The sequence below is a fragment of the Pseudopipra pipra genome, chromosome 12, assembly GCF_036250125.1.
Source record: "Pseudopipra pipra isolate bDixPip1 chromosome 12, bDixPip1.hap1, whole genome shotgun sequence".
NCBI classification, from domain to species: Eukaryota; Metazoa; Chordata; class Aves; order Passeriformes; family Pipridae; genus Pseudopipra; species Pseudopipra pipra.
The window spans coordinates 12920262-12938250 of NC_087560.1; the positions used below are offsets into that span (position 1 = coordinate 12920262).

The 17989-nt window shown below is 43.7% G+C and overlaps 1 protein-coding gene across 4 annotated transcripts in view; it reads left to right on the top strand.

Annotated features, from left to right (window-relative positions):
• The window catches only part of CTXND1 (cortexin domain containing 1), a 32278-nt gene extending 22825 nt beyond the window's left edge, over window positions 1–9453 (top strand). Inside the window, exons 2-4 of one of the 4 annotated variants that reach the window (XM_064668962.1) lie at window positions 3996–4171; window positions 7742–7862; window positions 8667–9453. In XM_064668962.1, coding sequence (XP_064525032.1) covers window positions 8721–8900 — 180 coding nt within the window. In that variant the 5' untranslated portion in view covers window positions 3996–4171; window positions 7742–7862; window positions 8667–8720 and the 3' untranslated portion in view covers window positions 8901–9453. Of the gene's footprint in view, window positions 1–3995; window positions 4172–7741; window positions 7863–8666 lie in introns of those variants that run through there. The other 3 variants (XR_010433794.1, XM_064668961.1, XM_064668964.1) reach the window with 3 other exon arrangements.
• The last annotated feature ends 8536 nt before the right edge of the window (window positions 9454–17989 follow it).

Consider the following 17989-nt stretch of genomic DNA (forward strand, 5'->3'; position numbering starts at 1 on the left):
CACTCAGTGTCTCTGAAAACAGGCCAATTTTCATTCTCCCAGTTCTTTTAGTAACAAGAGAAAAACTGTTCTCTTGAGGAAAGAAAACAGGGAATAACTAGTAATGATATTTCTACTTCCCTTGTTGGCAAATTAGAACCAAAATTAGCTAACATGCTGCAACAGTTCTGGCTTTCCAGCTGGAGAGGGAAGCAGCAGTGAGCTTCTCTGGGTGTCTCACATAGCACAAAGCACTGCTCCCTGAAACAGCCCTAATCCAAACTCACTCAGATCACCTGGGCCCCTTAACTCTTTTCAGATCTTCAATTATTTTTTCTTCCAATTACCCATACCAGTGAGAAGAGAAATCTGTTTAAGTAGGGCTGTTTTTACTAATGTTTTCTAAGGGTTTCTCATCCTTACCCAACAATATTTCTGGCCTCTGGGGCTGTTCCTTCTGTGGGTCAATTTTTGCCCAGTGACCTGGCAACAGATGTTGACAGTGTTTAACATCATGTCCTGCTTTGCAGTCAAGTCCATACTCCTACTACACCTCAGAGCTTATTAATTCAGTCTTTAAGACTCCTTTGCAAGATTTTTTTCAGTTTAAGATAGAATGTTCAGCTGGCATCACACCTCCAACTGGATCGCCACAAAGAGTCAGAGCAGTGGCACAGTAAGTTACAAACATCCATCCTCACCCTCCTCTTCAGATGAAACCAGTTCAGAAAAGGAACAGACATGAGCAGTGCCTTCTATGGGAGCCCTGTGTGAAAACCTAGGGGTCAAAACACACTCTGAGCTTTATTTTTGCTTACGTTTAATAGATCAAATCCCTCTCACCATGAATTTCTGAAGATCTGAGTAAAATTTGTATTCAAAAAAGTGTATGAATTAGTTATCAGTGTGGATTGATGAGTACTTGCATACACAAAGTCTACACCTATTACAATAGTAAAACTACTTGTCACTTTTTTTTTTCTGTTTTGCCTCAGACTTACTAATTTAACACCTTCTTGACTAGGAGCTTTTTTCATTAGTGAGAATTTAACTTTCAATGTTAAAAAAGTGATTTGGAAACGAAACAGTACTATGTGATTTCTACATGCCAACATTTGTGGCAGTTTGACAGGTGTAACCTAGTTATTTTGGTGAGATTTCGTCCACAATACTTTTCCTGAAATGTCAAAATGTTCATAGCCTCAATCTGATCCAGGCATATATAGTTTTTAAAGATGAAAGGGCAAAAGATGTGTTTCTGAGAAGTATCATGCAAGTCAGAGAACACTGGACATCACCACCAGAAGGTAGATATATTAATGTAAAAAGGAGTTCCTGATCTACCTTTTGTTTTTATAAAGTAAAATAATTAAATTTTCAGTGCTGTAGTGGGAAAAAATGTTTTTCTTTTTTCCTCCCTGTCAGCTTTGCTGCAGTGAAAAATTTTTCCATTGCTTTGCTGAAAGTTCTCCTGGCTAACAGCCATGGTTTAATTTATAAAATAACTGATAGGACCAACAGGCATGTTTCTCTCCTTTCAGAGGATTTAAACAGCAGAGAGTTTAAAAAGCAGATACTCCATTAAAATGAGTTTATATCATATCTATTCAGAGCTCACAAGCCATGGCTTAAAAGCCAAATCCATTTGTTTCTCTAAGACTCCTTTACTTTTGTCACTCTCCATGATGAAAGGGGATGCACGCACTGTGCTTCACAGCAGTGATAAGGAAAGCAGCTTCAGCCCCCTTATCAAAACAAGCATTGAATGAAGGGTGGTCCTGCTGCAGACAGATGTTCCTTTTCAAGCTCATCTAAACTTTGCATACCATGGGTACTGCTTTGTGTTTTCCTGACATTATCTATTAAAGGATGAAACAACGTTCCCCACAGCCCCTGGGGGAAGCCAGTGCCGCAAGGAGGATGGGTTGGTTGAGCCACCTTACAAAATCCCTGCAGCTCTCACACCACAGCACAAACATACAGGGAACTTAAGAAATGTCCCTGCAGCACACACGGGAGACACAGGGCTCCTTCCTCAAGGGATGAACTGGGCTATTGGCTCGCCCATTGCTCAGATCCTGGTCAGCCAAAGATAGTGCGGGAGATGTAGCAAAACCCCTGAGCTGGGGTCTGAGGGAACATTGGATGGCCTTTCTTCTCCTGCTCCCCTATGGATCGCAAAGGAACCAATACAAAGACATCATCACAACCCCTTCCTCGCTTACCTGCCCTTTTTTAATTAATATATGTTACTTAATTGCAAGCACTTCCCACTATTGGGTCCAACAATCACCAACTCATAAGGTCCATCACAGATCCTTACTCCACTTTTCTACCACTTCCAATCTCTGAGAAAGATTCCTAGATGTTCTCAGGCTCTCACTTCAGCAAAGTTTATTCAAGGACTATCCCCACAAGTTGAGCTTTAGGAGACTGGAGGTGCTTTTCACTCCAGATCCCAACTGTCCATCACTTCACTCAATAGCTCTACACGGCGACTTGCTGCCAAGCACAACCATCTCTTTTTTTATCTTTTGTTAACAAGTAATTCCACATACTCCTTAAGTGCGAGAGAAATGATTATTTGATTTAGGATGCTCTCAAATTATAAGCAGTCCACAGTTATTTTAAGTGTATGCTGCATTTTTTCTCAATAAAGATTAATATTATTCTTGCCATGGGGCTGTGTAAGAAGGAAACACGTTGCTGTGCAACAGCAATTTTTAAAACTTTCTCCCGACTGATTTATGTATTTATTCATTTTGAACTTTTTGGGCACTCATAAATGATGTCTTCAGTCTTCTGAGGGAATACTGACATCCAGTGATTTACAACTGGCTAAAAGCAAGTCTGTGGAAGGGAGATTATTTTTCTCTTGATCATAACTGAGAGGGGCTAGATTCAATAAAGGAGTTTGCATAAATTAAGCTGAGCATAAAGATTTAAAATCAATATGTAGAGCAAGGAAAAAAAACCCCAACAACCGAAACAAAACACCAAACAGTGGGTTAAAAACAAAGATTAAACCTGCCTGTGTACTACAGGTACACAGGAGAATTCATGCTCACAGGAAGACAGAGTTACTGAAATGAAGTATTGATTTTCTGCTGAGAGAATTGTAAGTATGAAAGGACAATTAGTTTTTAGACTAAGCTAACGGTCATATTATTGCTCTCTGGATATAGCAAGAAGCTCATCTGTCTATATCTATCTACAGCATTTGACTCCTGTGCTCAGAGGCAGTGAGTTTTTAATCGAAACTAGATTGTTAAGAATATTAGAGTATGATTAAGTGCCCAGGCTATTCCTTTATAGATTTGAACTTCAAATTGAAGGTGACTTCTTTTGACAAACACACATAACATAGACCTGAAGCAGCACTTCACCTTCCTTCCTGGTCATTCGCCTCTACTCCCTTGCCCGAGCAGCACTCTGTTCAGCTGAGTCCCCTCACAAGGGATTTGGGTCATCTGTGGCTTGTTCTTCTCAGAGTTCCCATCCTACATCTTAGAACTCCTTTCCACACCAATATGGAAAAAAACCCAGGTTTGTCATCCAGCAAGTTTTAAGAGTTTTTCTGATTGAATTTATTTTGTATGTTTTTAAGTCTTGGTGTATCAGTTCAGATAAATCAAGTAGCTTTGTTTAAACAACTGAATTTTCCCCTTAAATTCCTGCCATTTTTGAAAGAAATAGGTTAAAAAATCCAATCTTTAACTAATTATGCAGACTCTCGAGCGGTATCAATTCAAACCTGGTCGATTTTTCACTATGAATTAAAAATAGGTTATTTCTGCTTACTTGAGAGGAAATACTGATATGACTTCGGGCTTGAACATCACTCTTTGTATCACGAATGTTGTCCTAGGGAATGTCTGACAAACAAATCCATCCTGTGTGTGACTGTATCCGATTGCCTCAGGCTGTCGCTGGAGCAATTCCCAACTGCTTAACGAACCCGACACGCCCACATCCTGCGTGATGAGCAATTGTCAATTATTATCTTCTGTTTTCAGAGCACACCGGTGAGAACTGCTTCCAGGTCTGGGTGGAGGTGAACCTGAGCGGAGCCTGAACGCCGTTAAAGCCCCACTGACTAACAAAAACTTTTAAAATATGACTACAGTGAGGATTTTACCTCCACAATGCTGCTATGCTGGGATGTGACAAGCTTCCTACCCAGGTCTGGAAGGTAGGGATCGGCTTGCATACATGAAATCACATCATTCCCCTTCCTTCCCCTCCCTGTACATATGTTGTTTTGGGAAAGGAGTATAGAAGAAAAAAAAATTGGTTTTTTTATATATCCTATGGGTTGAGATGAGTTGGAACATGATTAACCAGCATAGGAACCAGCTCTCTGCAATGTATGTGGTACATTATTACTTGATATTTAAAGTGACGGTGCCAAGATTTTCAGGTCTGGAAAAAAAAAAATAAACCATTTCTTTTAAAGTATCTTGCACAGGGAAGACTGATTGCAAAATTTAGGCACACTGATGAGCACAAGCATTACAGAGAGTCTGTAACAGAGCTGGTACACTAAAGAGGATGACAACATCTGCCTGCTTGTGTACATAAGGTCATAAAAATGGAACATATCCTCCCTTCTGTGGCAATCCTTCTTGAAAAGAGCACTGGAAAACAAAGCCAACAGCAAAGGCCAAATGCTCAGGATGGATTCTTCACTGAGGTACCAAAGTTCTTGATCCCCAGGCCATATCCCTGGCCCAGGCTGCAGAATCTCCTGACTGCAAGAATGGTCAGACAAACGCAAGCCAGGGAGACCAAGGCATCAAAACCAGGTGATGTCAACCCTTCTGAGGAGACACAACTGCTTCCTGGTCCTGGCCCTCTGCAACCCACAAGGAGCCAAGTCCACAGAATAATTTTTGGTACTGAATTACATGACCACCACAAGCCAGCCCAGCTCCATCCCTGGGTGAGCCTGCCTGTGTCACCATCTATTCTCAGAAGAGTTAGAGGGGAAGAGATTGCAGTGAAAAACTGGGGGATTTATAGCAGAACATACACTCAGCACTGCTAAACTGCCTAATGGTTTGAACCAGGGATTGTCCTTCTTCATCTTTTGGCTTTGTTTAGACCAAATTACATTTTCAACAAATCTGAAGAAATTAAAAAAAAAATACAATTCTAAAGCTCGGTGCTGTCAAGCTGGAAAAAAGTAATTTTCTACAATTCAGCTATTCACAGAAAGCTTGATCATTCAAGTGTGAAACTTTATAACTGTTTCTGCTGATCTCCTTTTTTTCCACACACACAATGCTGTCAACAACAGCCGTGCTAGTAAACAAGAGCAAAAGATCCAGTCAACCAGTCTGTAGCTGGAGTGAGAGTTAATTTCAGTAGCGCTGATGGATTTCACAAGCAAGACTGGGAAAAACTGACTGCAAAACCATTGTGCTCACCTCCACAGCACATCCCCTAGGGCTGAGACAAATGGTAGGATGTGCAGGCAGAGCCTCCTCCAGCATGGACCAACCTGTCAGACACTTCCACGTCCCACTCCAAGCCTGGCCATACCACTGGGTATCAGGGAGATGAGAAGGGAAGTTGAAGGAAATGAAAATTAAGCAGGACAAGTTATGCAGCTGTTACAGAGATGGAAGACCACAAGTACTGGGAGACAGGAGGGAGCAGGACATATCATGTCCATGGTAATACTTGGAAGCTGGACTTTCTCAAGAGGAACCAGTCTGGGTGAACACATGCAAATAACTCCTTTTACATTTGGGGACTGTCTCTTGCTGGTCCCAATGTGCCTGATCTAGAACAGTGATATTTACAGCCATAATAAATTAACCTGGAGACAATTGCCTTGGACATAGCCCTATTCCAGCATCCAGATCTGTTTAGCACCAATAAGTCTCTGCACTGCCAAGCCCACTGGAATGCAATTGCAGTAACCTATGCCATGGAACACCAAATGCCTCCTGGCACCCAACCCACCTGCAACTCGGATGAGCACGGGTGTTATGTGCAGCTCTGACAAGGTGAGGAGTCTTTCCCCTCTGACAGTGCTGGTACACAGACAGATTCAGGTGAGCAGCCAAGCTGTGAGCAAGAAGAGTGAATTTGGAAAGCCAGACACTTCTACCCAGTCCCAAAATATATGTTCTCCACCAGTAGTGACTTAATGCATAATAGTAGTTCAGCATCAAAACATTATCTGGTTTATGGGAGAGCAGAAGGAAGGAAGACATGTGATTTATACAGCCTCAAGAATATAGCTTTTTGGAAAAAATATTTCTATTCCCACTGAAAATGCCTACTTTTCACCAAAAGGGATCAATATAAACCTAAAATCACTAGGTTCAAGCTGCCCTTGTAATGTCCTGTGCAAACTACAGCTCAGATGCCTTACACTTTCATTCTGCTCTCTGGGTAAAGGTTTCTGCCTGGCCTATCCTTTCCATAACATGCTTTTCCCTTCCAGCACGAAAGGGGCTGCATGACAGTTTTCCTGGTAAACATCCTTCAGCCACAGTCCTGGGGTAGAGGGAAGCAGAGGGATGCAGCACTTAAACCAGACTCCTGTGAGATTTTGTGATGTCATTTTGAAGAGAAAAATCTCCAAGGGATGGAACTCCACTTGAAACCTCTGATCATTTTCCAAGTAAATGATTCATCATTTCAAAGAAAGTACATTTGATTGAAAATGCAGTTTTCCCTCAAAGATCGGTACTGATGGAAATTACCAGGTAGTTCTGATATTCTGCAGGAGGTAACTTAGTGTGAAATAACCTCACATGGTACAATAGCCAGAATGTCAGAAGACAAAAATCAAATCCATCCTTGGTGGACCTTCACAAGTCCTTTCCCACAGGAAAGGACTGGGCTGCATTAGTAGTTTTGATAACAATTTTGTGTTCATAAAGTATTCATACTTAATACTCAGCCTTGCTGACGAACCCTTTTTTCATCACATGAAGTTATAAACTGCAATGTAAGATCTCTTGGCTAGTGAAATAGAGCACTAGCAGAGTCTTCTGGGAATATTAGACCTCTGATCAGCCAGGTGAGCATTACAGGCCTGACCCCACACCTCAGTGATTTCTTCATGAGCTCCTAAGGATCTGACTGGTAAATCCCTGAGATGATGGGATGTCTGCTTGGTTTCATTCACTTTGTGTCATCAGCTTCTTTCATCTCCCTGCTGCAGTAATTTCTGTGTTTTCAGGAAATTAAAAAAATCTGACATCCTCGTGCTTAAAATAGACTTGAGAGCCCAGCTGATTTATACTTGCCTTGTGGGATCCAAGAGGTTGTGAGGCTGGAAAACAACTTGAAAAGAAGTAAATTATGAGACGGGGAAGGAACTGTGAATTTTTGTTCTAAAAGGTCTCCATTTCACCGTGAGGAAGATTTGCAGGGCACAGGAGTTCAGGAATCACCGGGACACCCACTGGCAGCTGGCACAGCAGGATGCTGCAGGAACACAATGCTCCAGCCAGATGTGAACCACTACTGCAATAGCCCTGCCAGCAGCATCAGCTCACTGGAAACATAACCAGGCAAACTTGGCTGTGCAGATAAAACCTGTACCTGGAATTTCCTCACTGCATAAATGCAGTGATAGAGAGCAGCTGGGCCATTTGATACCCAAGTTTCACCCAATCCTCCCTATGGCTCAATATCTTCTCGTTCCCATCTATCGACTCCAAATGAAGCAGGAACTAGTTTTCAGATTGAGTATTGCATTTGATATGAATGACTTTATTGTTTTGTTTGCTTTAAATAGGCATTCCCTATTCCTGATCTTCATCATAACCCTCAACACTTCTACCCCCCATCATGGCCAAAGGTGAATGTCAGAAAAAGTTTCCCCCATCCCTGGGCAGTGACTCAATTCCCTAAGTCAGGCCAGTTCCTCTCCTTCAGCATCATCACACAAAGCAATTTGTGTTACCAGCTGATGAACTATGCAGAAGAAAACTTGCAGAGGCAGAAAAGTCTCAATCACTGCTGAGGCCATTTTGGTTATGGATTCACACAAGGAGGCCAGAAGAGACCTTCAGCTATGCAGACATCTGCATTGGATAAGATAATCCTTGTTCTAATCACACAATCACCTGTACCTCTCTGGGTGATAAAATACCCACTTAAAAATGATATTGCTCCTAAAAAAAAAAAAATCTTCTACTGCCTGGAGAACCTATGAGTACTGGAAATGAAAAGATTATGGAAAATAAGTATGCATAATTTTCACTTTGCTTTGTGCCAGTAAGAGACAGAGAATGTTTGGACAGAGAGGAAAATTGGGATAGAAACAGTCTGCTGTGCCATTTGTCTGATCTTTCACACTAGTAGAGGAATGGAAATATTTTTATGATTAGGAAATGCTGAGACAAGAACAGTGTCTGTGCCTCTTTTAAGAGATGATATTTCAAGTGGATAGTTTTCATTCATTTCTGCTTCTCTTTCTTTTGTTAACATCTCATTCTAGTGTCTAATATTTTAGCAAGAAGTATTTGTGGGCTAAATTAACGTGCAGATGAGGTTTCTTCTGCTCACAGCTCTCAGTTACCTGAGCTGTGACGTTTCCAGTGGGTTTATTTCCCTGCAACAATATATCACAGAGGTTTTCTGTTTCCAGTTCCACCCTCAAGTTTCCCCATACCCAGGAGCAGCAGTCACTTGTGCCTGACAGCATGTTTGTTTTGCAGGTGGTTGATGATGTTAGGAGTAAATATAAACCCAGATGAAGAGCGGCATGAGCAATGGAGGGACCAACCCCAGAGCCTGTGTACGTCGACGTGGACAAGGGACTGACATTAGCATGTTTTGTTTTCCTCTGTCTCTTCCTGATTGTGATGATTATTCGCTGTGCAAAAGTCATCATGGACCCTTACAGTGCCATCCCAACGTCCACATGGGAGGAGCAGCATCTAGATGACTGAAAGGACTTTACCAGACAGAGCCATAAAATGCTGTTGTCCAGGAGGCCTTTTCCCACTGGGAAGGCTCACACACAGACGACCATTCTCAGATATGCAGGACAACAGCAATATCTCTAAGAGCACACAGTGTAAATGATTTTTGCTCACCAGGTCAAGATATCAGCAAGCCATTCTGGCAGCACAGTTTACTACTATGCAGCAACCCTTATTTTACAGTTATCATTGTAACTCAAGTAGCACAAGATTCTCCAGACTTTTACTAATATAACTGTTGGTCTAGCACAGTTTGTCCCATCCTCAGTATCACCCACAAATCCTGGGTAACCATCAATACCATGAACAAGCAAAAAGAATATCCTGTCTTTCCTGGAAATAGATTGCTTCAAATATTTCCCTCAGTCACTATAGTAGCATTTCAGAAAAGGCCCGGATTTTACTGTTTTGTGTGCCAGAGCATCTCTAAGCAGAAGTGCTGAAGGACCCCTGGTTAAGTAGGGTTATATGAGTAGACTTACTCTTGACTCACTTGGTTCTGCACAGACTCCCTACCCCACTGCATATCCTCTGCCATGGGTCCATGGATTAGTCAAACCACTGACTATGAGCTCGGTAGCCATGAGAAGTCCATGGAGCAGAGCTTGGACACTGCTGGTGTCAACCCCATAGAACTTGTGATTTTCAAAGAGTGATTCCACATGCAACTTCATCCATCTTTTGTTTCAGGTGTATTTCAGTGGGATGAGACAGGACTAGAATGACCAGGACAATAAGCAGAGACATTGCTCCTGGCTTTGTCATTCAGACTCCTCAGCATAACATTTGCAGTAACACACAATAATATGCATTCTACCTCTGAGAGATTCAGCACCTTCAATGGAAGATTTTCCCCACAAATTTGTAAGGTACATTTCCTTCTCTCCTTTCATTAAGACAGCCATTATGCAAGAAGTCATAAGTGAACATAGGAGCTCTGGAAGTTTATTATTTACCTTTGAGGAGTGGGGACTGCAAGATCCCCATGTCCTCTGTTCCTCAAATTCTAAAGTTTCCTCACAGCTGCCTTTTTTTAGTGACTACATGTTCAGCTCATGGGATTGAAAGGATGCAATACAAGGCAAGTACTGCAACCACAGCAAGCATCATGAACACACAAGACTTGAAAGCACAAAACTGCAAGAAGGGCATTTCACTATTTCTCCTCTTTCTTACCATCCTACCTGACCTCTAGTTCTTGCCATAAGAGGAAGGAAGGAATTGTGGCAAGGAACTGGGACATAGACTTTGTAAGTTACTGTTCTAGCTCTGACAGATTTGTTTGATGATCACACAAGTCACTTTGTGTGCCTCAGAGCACAATATTATCTTGTCTCCCATCGTTTTGTCTATCTCAGTACCAGAAAGTACTTGGAGAGCCTTAGATAGAGACATGTGAATTAAGGTTCTTATTTACAACTCTTCCTGATGAAACTAATAGGGAAGGTCTGGATCGTAGTATATAGCATGGGAAGTTCTCCCCAGGCAAAGGATTTGTCCAGACCCCCATTTACTCTCTCATTTTGATTGCAGGATTTTGAGCCATGCCAAATGGCACCTGGCTTTGCTACGTATCCCACTGATTTCTGAGGATGTGAGGTGCTCAGCACTGTGATTACAGAGATCCCAAAATAGCAGGCTATAAGGCACATGAAGAGTTTTGCATAGATCTTTTGAACTGCACAATTTTTGCTGATCTCTGTTGTAGGAGATCCCATTCAGGAGGCAGAAGATTTGCAGATTGGCTTTAATTCTGATGTCCTCTAGTAAGAGTCCTCCACTGCTTCCATTACCCACTGCAGACTGCTCACCAGGCTGTTATTTAGCCTCAGTTTCTGCTAGCCAGTTAATCAGCAGTAACAGAGGACTTTTCCAGGTGTGAATGTTAATGTTCATCATACTTGCAGCAAACACACTGTTCTCTCTTATTTGTGAGCGGGTCCATGTGTACCATAGGAATGGATGCCCCACCTCAAAGAGCAACACTTCTGTTCCCAGAAGTTTAGAAGCCATTTTTTGTCATTAAGTCTTGTATCCCACTTTGATACTAGCGGGGCTACTTACAAAAAAACCAAAACAACCTAATTTCCAATCTAGAAAACTTTCAGTTTGCAGGTCACCTGCCTGCACACACAGCTGAAGCAGAGCAAGGACAGAGTTTGTCCTCACACCTCCCAGTGCCAATACTCCACTCAGTGTTTATCTGCATGCAGAACCCTTTGGCACTGTCACATGTCACTGATAAGCTCCTGTTCAGCTAAGGACTTACGCAGGTGCTTAAGTTTAAGCCCCTGAGCAGGCTGTTCAACTACAGAGAGCAGGGTCAGTCATGTGCCTGTCCTTGGCAGGGCAGGGACAGCAACACACAGTCCTTGCAGGAGCAAAGTCTGCGTAAGAACAAAGGGTTACAAATGCTGGGGAAGCATATTGACACATTTTATCCGCAAGAATGTTTGCCACTTTTTTTTCTCTTTGTCCAGCTGAGCAAACCATTTTATGGATTTTTCTGAAAATCCTAATGGAAAGACCCCTCTGTGTAGCTCTATTTTCTAATAAAAATGCTCTTGTCCTCCTGGCATAGCCTGTCAAGTCCATCCTTCAGTTGACAAAAAAGTTCTTCAACCACCCCTACATATATCACAGTGTAAAAGTCAATGTGATTGTTTTTATAGAGATGATGTAAATGCATTCTAACTTCTGCCTTTCCCCACTGGTTCCAGTCACACAACCTCACTACTCTTTAACCAAAAGCAATACTAAACATCATGCCTAAAGCAGACGTATTATCCTCCCTGCCCTGGGAGTCAGGACCCTCCCACCCAAGGTGCATCACTGCAGCTCCAGCCGGTGCCGACCCCACCGGCAAATCCGCACTCACAGCCAGTGGAAGGTCTGTTTTAGCAGGGGCTGCATCACTGGGCTTGGTAGTAATTTCAGCTGCATGCAACAAGTGCCTCTGCTAGTTTTAGTTCTTTTTTACTCATTGTGCCATACTACCAGCAATTGCACTCAGAGGAAATAACTCAATCTTGTTGCAAATGTATTTATCTAACGTAATAAACAGCTTCAACATGGAAAACCTCCTTGCTGTCTCTCTTGTGGTTCTCTTCTACTTGCCAGGTCATCTTAAAACACATTCACAACACAACATGATTTTCAAGTAGGACGTACATTCCTGACAGCCCTCCTTGCAGTGCGAGAGTGAAGAACTGTTCTCTGTGTAGCTACACCACTACAGACTCTCAGGAGCTCAGGACAGACCTGATGGATCTCCAGGTGTTCCTGTGGCTCTGCAGGTCAACCCCTCCAAAGAGGCTATTTCAGGTTACTCCCTCAGTCAGGAAGAGCACTGAGCTGAGCTTCAGCTCAGTGGGGGACTGCAGCATCTGTATTTCAGCAATTCATTATCAGTAACAAATTGCATACCAAAAGAAATGGGGCCACTGAGACCCGAATCCCTCCTGCTAGCAACTGAAAATGAAGAGCACGGAGCATCTGTGGGGTCTCTTTGAAGAAGCCACAGAGTGCAGGATATGCAGGGTAAAAAGCACCCAGGGAACTCCTCCTCTTGAAAAAGTTGAAAAAATTGCTAATTCTTTCATCTTGCAAAAAGACTCTGTTGCCTGAAAGCTGGGTGCTTTATAGATTTGCTTGTCCCTGAAGCGAGTCCTGTGGCAGAAGGATCTTTGTGCCTGGAACCCAGTTTGCCACAAAGACTAAATTCCACTGATAAATCCTTAGCTGTGTCCTAGTCAGAAGCAGGAGCTGGAGTCGTTATGCTGTTTTCAGAGCAGCTACTATGGCTAATATACGAACAGACCTGAACTGAGGCCAGCAGCAGTTGAATTTGTGCAGACACCCTACAGAACTATGAGCATAGATCTTTTTCTGAAATAACCAGGGGCTGATGCTAGACCTAGAACCACATGAGTGATGCTGCTGCAGCCTGTGCTGTCCAAAGGTGTCCCCAGCTCGCTGGGTCATTACAGGTCTCAGCAGGCAGCTCCAACCCACATTGCTACAGCTCAGAAGTCAGTACAGGACTCAGATGGGGAAAACTCTGTGTTCAGACTCCAGCAACCTCCATGGCACACACAGAGAGGGTGGCAAAAACAGCAGATCTCAGGTGTTTAACTGGTTCACTTTAGAATCTGTTGATCCAGAAAATAGGAAATGTATGAGAAATGAAGGCAAGGAGTTTTCAAGACAGCCCCAAATTAAACTTTCATGGAGCAAGACTGATTTTGGTCCCCTGGGCTACCTGCAGCTCACATGCAGTCCAGCACTAACACCCAGTGATAACTGAGCCTAAAAGGCCTTGAGATTCCCCACCCAAAGAGACCCAAGGACAGCAGTGACACCATGTGGACTGGCCATTACTGCTGGGGTACACAAACATCCCAAAGGAGCAGCCAGACCTGCAGTTTTGCATCTCTGAGTTCAACATGGCAACGCATGGAGTGATAGCCATGCACAGCTCCCCAGTTCACACCCAGCTCAGCCCTGGTCTGTGCTGATCTGCACAACCATCAGCACAGCAGCACCATTGCAATGACTTTATTGAGATGCCCTTGGTGCCAAAATTCTGCTAAAAGCAGGATGGAAAATTTAAATTCATCTTTTCTGCTTCCTTACCCTCCCTGTCTCTGACCTTGTCTGAATCTGAACCCAGATTCACCAGGCTTCAAACCACTTATTTCAGCTGTCTCATGGTTATACATCTCAGGTGATTTGATTTAAATACCAGAAATTAAATTCCCAATTTTAACCATGTTTTAATGCTGCAATGGGAATTCTTGATTACAGTCCACATTTTTGCATTTGCATTTTTAATTTTTTAGAACTGTTTTCATTAAAAATGGTCAATACCCTTTGGCCACTACTTGCTAAGTAGGAGGAAAACTCTGCTTGCACACACATTTTTAAAGCAATACAGTTTAAAATTCCTCGTTATTTATTCTCAGGGTTCAATTCAATCCACAACATCGTAGAGAAATTTTGAGTGATACACTTCTTAGTTACAAAGCTCCATGTTTTGTACTGGAACTCGGCCAGGCAGCCCCCAGAGGAAAATCAGAAATCAATCAAAAATGTATTAAAATTGCATTAAATGTTCTGAAACCATAAGGAAAGCAAAGTTTTTTCAAAACTTATTTTATATTTAAGATTAATTGGATTTCTCAAGAAGCAGCAGCCGTCTCGCCTCTGCAGATCAAAGGAAGTGCCTGGTAGGGGTGAGCAGGCAGCAGATCTGGGCACCCTGCCAGTCCCCAGAGTCCCCCAGGAACAGGGTCCCAGGACTCCACAGCTCCAGTGCTCTTTTAGGGCAGTGGAGGTGCCGGCAGCAGGTCCTGAGCCCTCAAGCACATCTGCCCTGGATCGAGTGCGCAGCGAGGAGGGGGACAAGAGACCCTCCCTATCCTTGCAGCCCCCAACCAATCCCTCTGTATTCATTGCCAAAGGTGTCAATCCTACAGGCTGAGCCAATGGATGCTCAGCTGCCACCAGGGTCTTCTGCTCCTGCAGCATTTCCCTTGGACATTCGCTAACTGTGTTAAACCAGCTCTGTTTCAGCTGCCTATGGAGCAAATAACATGGAGCAAACAGTGTGAAAATTAGAAAGCACAGGTCTGTAATTAAAACTTCATGGAAAACCAAATACCTATGCAAGAGAGAAAGAGCTGAGGTGAAGAATTTCTTGGGAATGAGGGAAGATGAGAAGGAACAGCTCACAGCAGATTTGTATGGAGCAGCATGGTGTCAGTACTTCAGCATGTCCCTCACGTATTTCCAAAGCCTTCAATCAATTTTAAAATCTCAGAAATGATCTCTTTCTTTCTCACTAAGCAGCAACAGTGTGGGCATTCTGAACAGAAGCAGCAATCAAGTCTGAGAAATGGCCTCCTGCCTTACTGCTCAAAGCCAAGAGCCACAAGAATATCACCTACTGTCTCTGTCCCTCTTCACAAAGTCACTACCTTGACCCTGAACAGCTACTGAAAGAGTGTTTTACTTTGAATTATTACTGCCTGGTTAATGAAAGAATTATGAATATTGCTGACCCAAACATTTTCAACAAAACTAATTTTTTTTCCATGATATTGCATCTATTTCTAATCAGAAACTCTGCAGAAAACAACTTTAGGTGAAGAATGCCCACATTTCACACCCAAAAGCCATTGGTCCCCTTAAATTCTGAAATATATTTTAGGGTTTTATTCCATGCTTTTCTTCTGACACTTAATTATACCAACAGCACTATTATAAATTATACCCAGCTTTTCCATTACGCACCGACCAGACGATGCTTTGATCTGTAAGAAAATGCATCTCAAAGTACCAAACAGTGGCTGCCCTTAGTTTTCTTACCAGCAAAATAACAAAATAGGGTGAAATATTGCCAGGTAGCATGATTCATTGCCCTTACAACCCCCCTGTGATAAGGCAGTTCAACCCAGAAGCGCCTCCTGCATCCCTCCCAGACCTTTCATCCAGCATCCCAGCATTACTTACGCCAGGACTGTGCACTCCAGCGCAAGCTCCTGATGAGAACTGCTGACCTCTGTTGAGCATGAAACACCAGCCAGCAAGAAGGATGCTCCAGGCCAGCATAAGAGCTGTAGTTTCCATTTAGACACATATTTCCACTTCCTCTGGTCAGAAACGCAGGGTCTGTCTTCCCACACAACATTGCACGACCCTGAGTTAAGCTTCTCAGGTGGCTGACACAGCAGAAAGGTTTTATTTTTCCTCCAGCCTTCTGAAGATCCAAGGAGGATTTTCTTCTCCTAACCCCAGGTCACAAACCCACAAACCTGGGGGCAAGGCAGAGGAAAAGGAGCTCTGCGTTTGCTTTTCATTTTTTCTTCTTCATTTTTACTGGAAGCCAAATTATAAGCAAACTAAGAAAAACAGATCTAAATCAAATGAAAATTAATAAATTCTAGAAGCAGAGAGCCATGCTCAAAGCTAACTGCAGCAGAAGCTTTTAGAAGTAGAGGTGAAGCTCTTCATAGAGAGGATCAACCCAGCTGAAATTGGCACTTCAAAATTAAACTCTTCTAAGCACCCAGTCAGCACACTGAACTGAGAGCACCCAGGCCAAAGCACCCTCTCACTCCAAGAGCCTGACCTTTTACCTCTATCTTATAAAGACCCTCCCCTCAAATCACAAGAGAGCTCCACGACCCTCGATTTAAAGGACAAGGGTGCAAAGTGGTTCCACCTGCTCCAGGGGAGGTGAAGCAAGTGGGAGGTGCCCAGAACACCTGTGTGTTTCCCAGAACTTGGGTGAGAATCTGCTTCCATCCCAGGCAGTGGGTGCTGCTGTGGCTAAAATGCTGCTGGTCCTAGGCCAAAGCAATGCTATTTTAAGGCCAGCACTGCCCATTGCAGCACAGATATACCCTTCATTGACCCCTTGACACAGTGTACCTCAGCAGGGATGAGAATCAGCAGTGCTGGTGGCTCTGGGCTTGCTGCATTGGGTGAGGGCAGCATGGCTATGGGCTCCCCACCTCCTCAGTGCCCACCCAAACAAAGCCCACTGCCTTCTCCTGGGGGTGAAAAGAGTCTGGCCTTGGGCACACAAAAGAATTTCTCTCCTTTTTTAGCATCTCCTGGCATTTTGGCCCCCATCCATGCAGAAGGCAGCAGATGGCTCTGAGCTCTGTCCTGAGCGAGGTTTTGGACGTTGTCCAGCTCACCTCTGAAACCTGCTGTGCCTGAGCTTCTTTCCAGATATTCTGCACTTTCTGGGAACCTGGAACTTCTCCAGATGTCCCCAGGCTAGACAAGCTCAGATCAGTCACCTTGGGGCCACAGGAGGACTTTACCAGCTCCCACCCATACCCAGCACGGTGCAGCACTGCTTGGCCAGACACTGCAGGTGGTGATCCCAGGATACACAGAGTGGCCACAGCAGATGCAAAGCCACCCTCCTCCCTCAGGGCTGGGGATGCGAGTGGAAGTCTGGCTCTGAGACTCTGGGATGGGAGCAAGCTTGGGGGGATCTGTGGCTGGGTGCCTCCATCCTGCCAGTGTTTGGTTTGCAGGTGGGCTCTCAGCACCACAGACCTTCTGCCTCACAAAGCAACGAGCCCAACTTTCACTTGCTGGCAGCAGTTGCTGCACCCAGTTGGCTCTTTGAGAGAGGAACTCATTGCTTATGTACAGGACTCGCCTGTACCTTGCCCAAAGCTCGGGAAGAGCACTATGGATTTACAGTTTCCCTAAGTATTCCTGCAATCAGAAACCCTTGACACCACAGTCCTTCTTGGCTGCAAAATGTCTTGCATCAAGGTCAAAACTGGTGACTAATGACATATTGCCCCAACATCAGCTCCTGTCTCTCTGTATAGGTGCACCCCTCTCCTCAGACATCACATTTCCAGCACATCAAATATTGCAAGGTGCACCCTGGCTGTTGCTTCTGTGGAGAAATTTCTCCCCTGGATAAATGCTTTCTGTGTCCTGCTGCTGCCAGGAGCAAAGCCAGGCTGTGCTCAGAGGAACAGCATGGGTTATTTCTAAATCCAAGAGGGAAGGTGTCAACTCACAATTGTCCTTTGAGGTCAAAAGACAGCACAAAGCATCTATAAATTGATGACCGAGGCAGAGTACATTAAATAAATATCTGCCTATTAGTTCAGTTCTGAGTTTCTACAAGAGCCTGAAGGGAAAACAGCTTTTCCTTGATAAACAACAATGAGCCACTGTTTTCCTGGCCAGGTAGTTCTTGACTTGGGGGTGATCCTCCAGGTATCATTCTTTAAGGGACCATTATTGTTGCACACTGGAAGACTGTTTCAGTTCACATGCCCCATCAGCAATGATTTATCTGCACTGCCACATTTTTTTATTAATTTTAACTTCAAATTCATTTTCCTCTTCTGCATGGCCATGAGGTTTGCATTCCTGATCAGCACCAGGTGCTCCCCAGGATGACATCAAATGCCCACATGTCCCACAGCAGCAAAACTACCTGGCAGACCTTGGGAGCAGCAATGGGACAGCCTAGGAAAGCAACAGCCTGTGCTCATCCTGCTGTTGCTGCA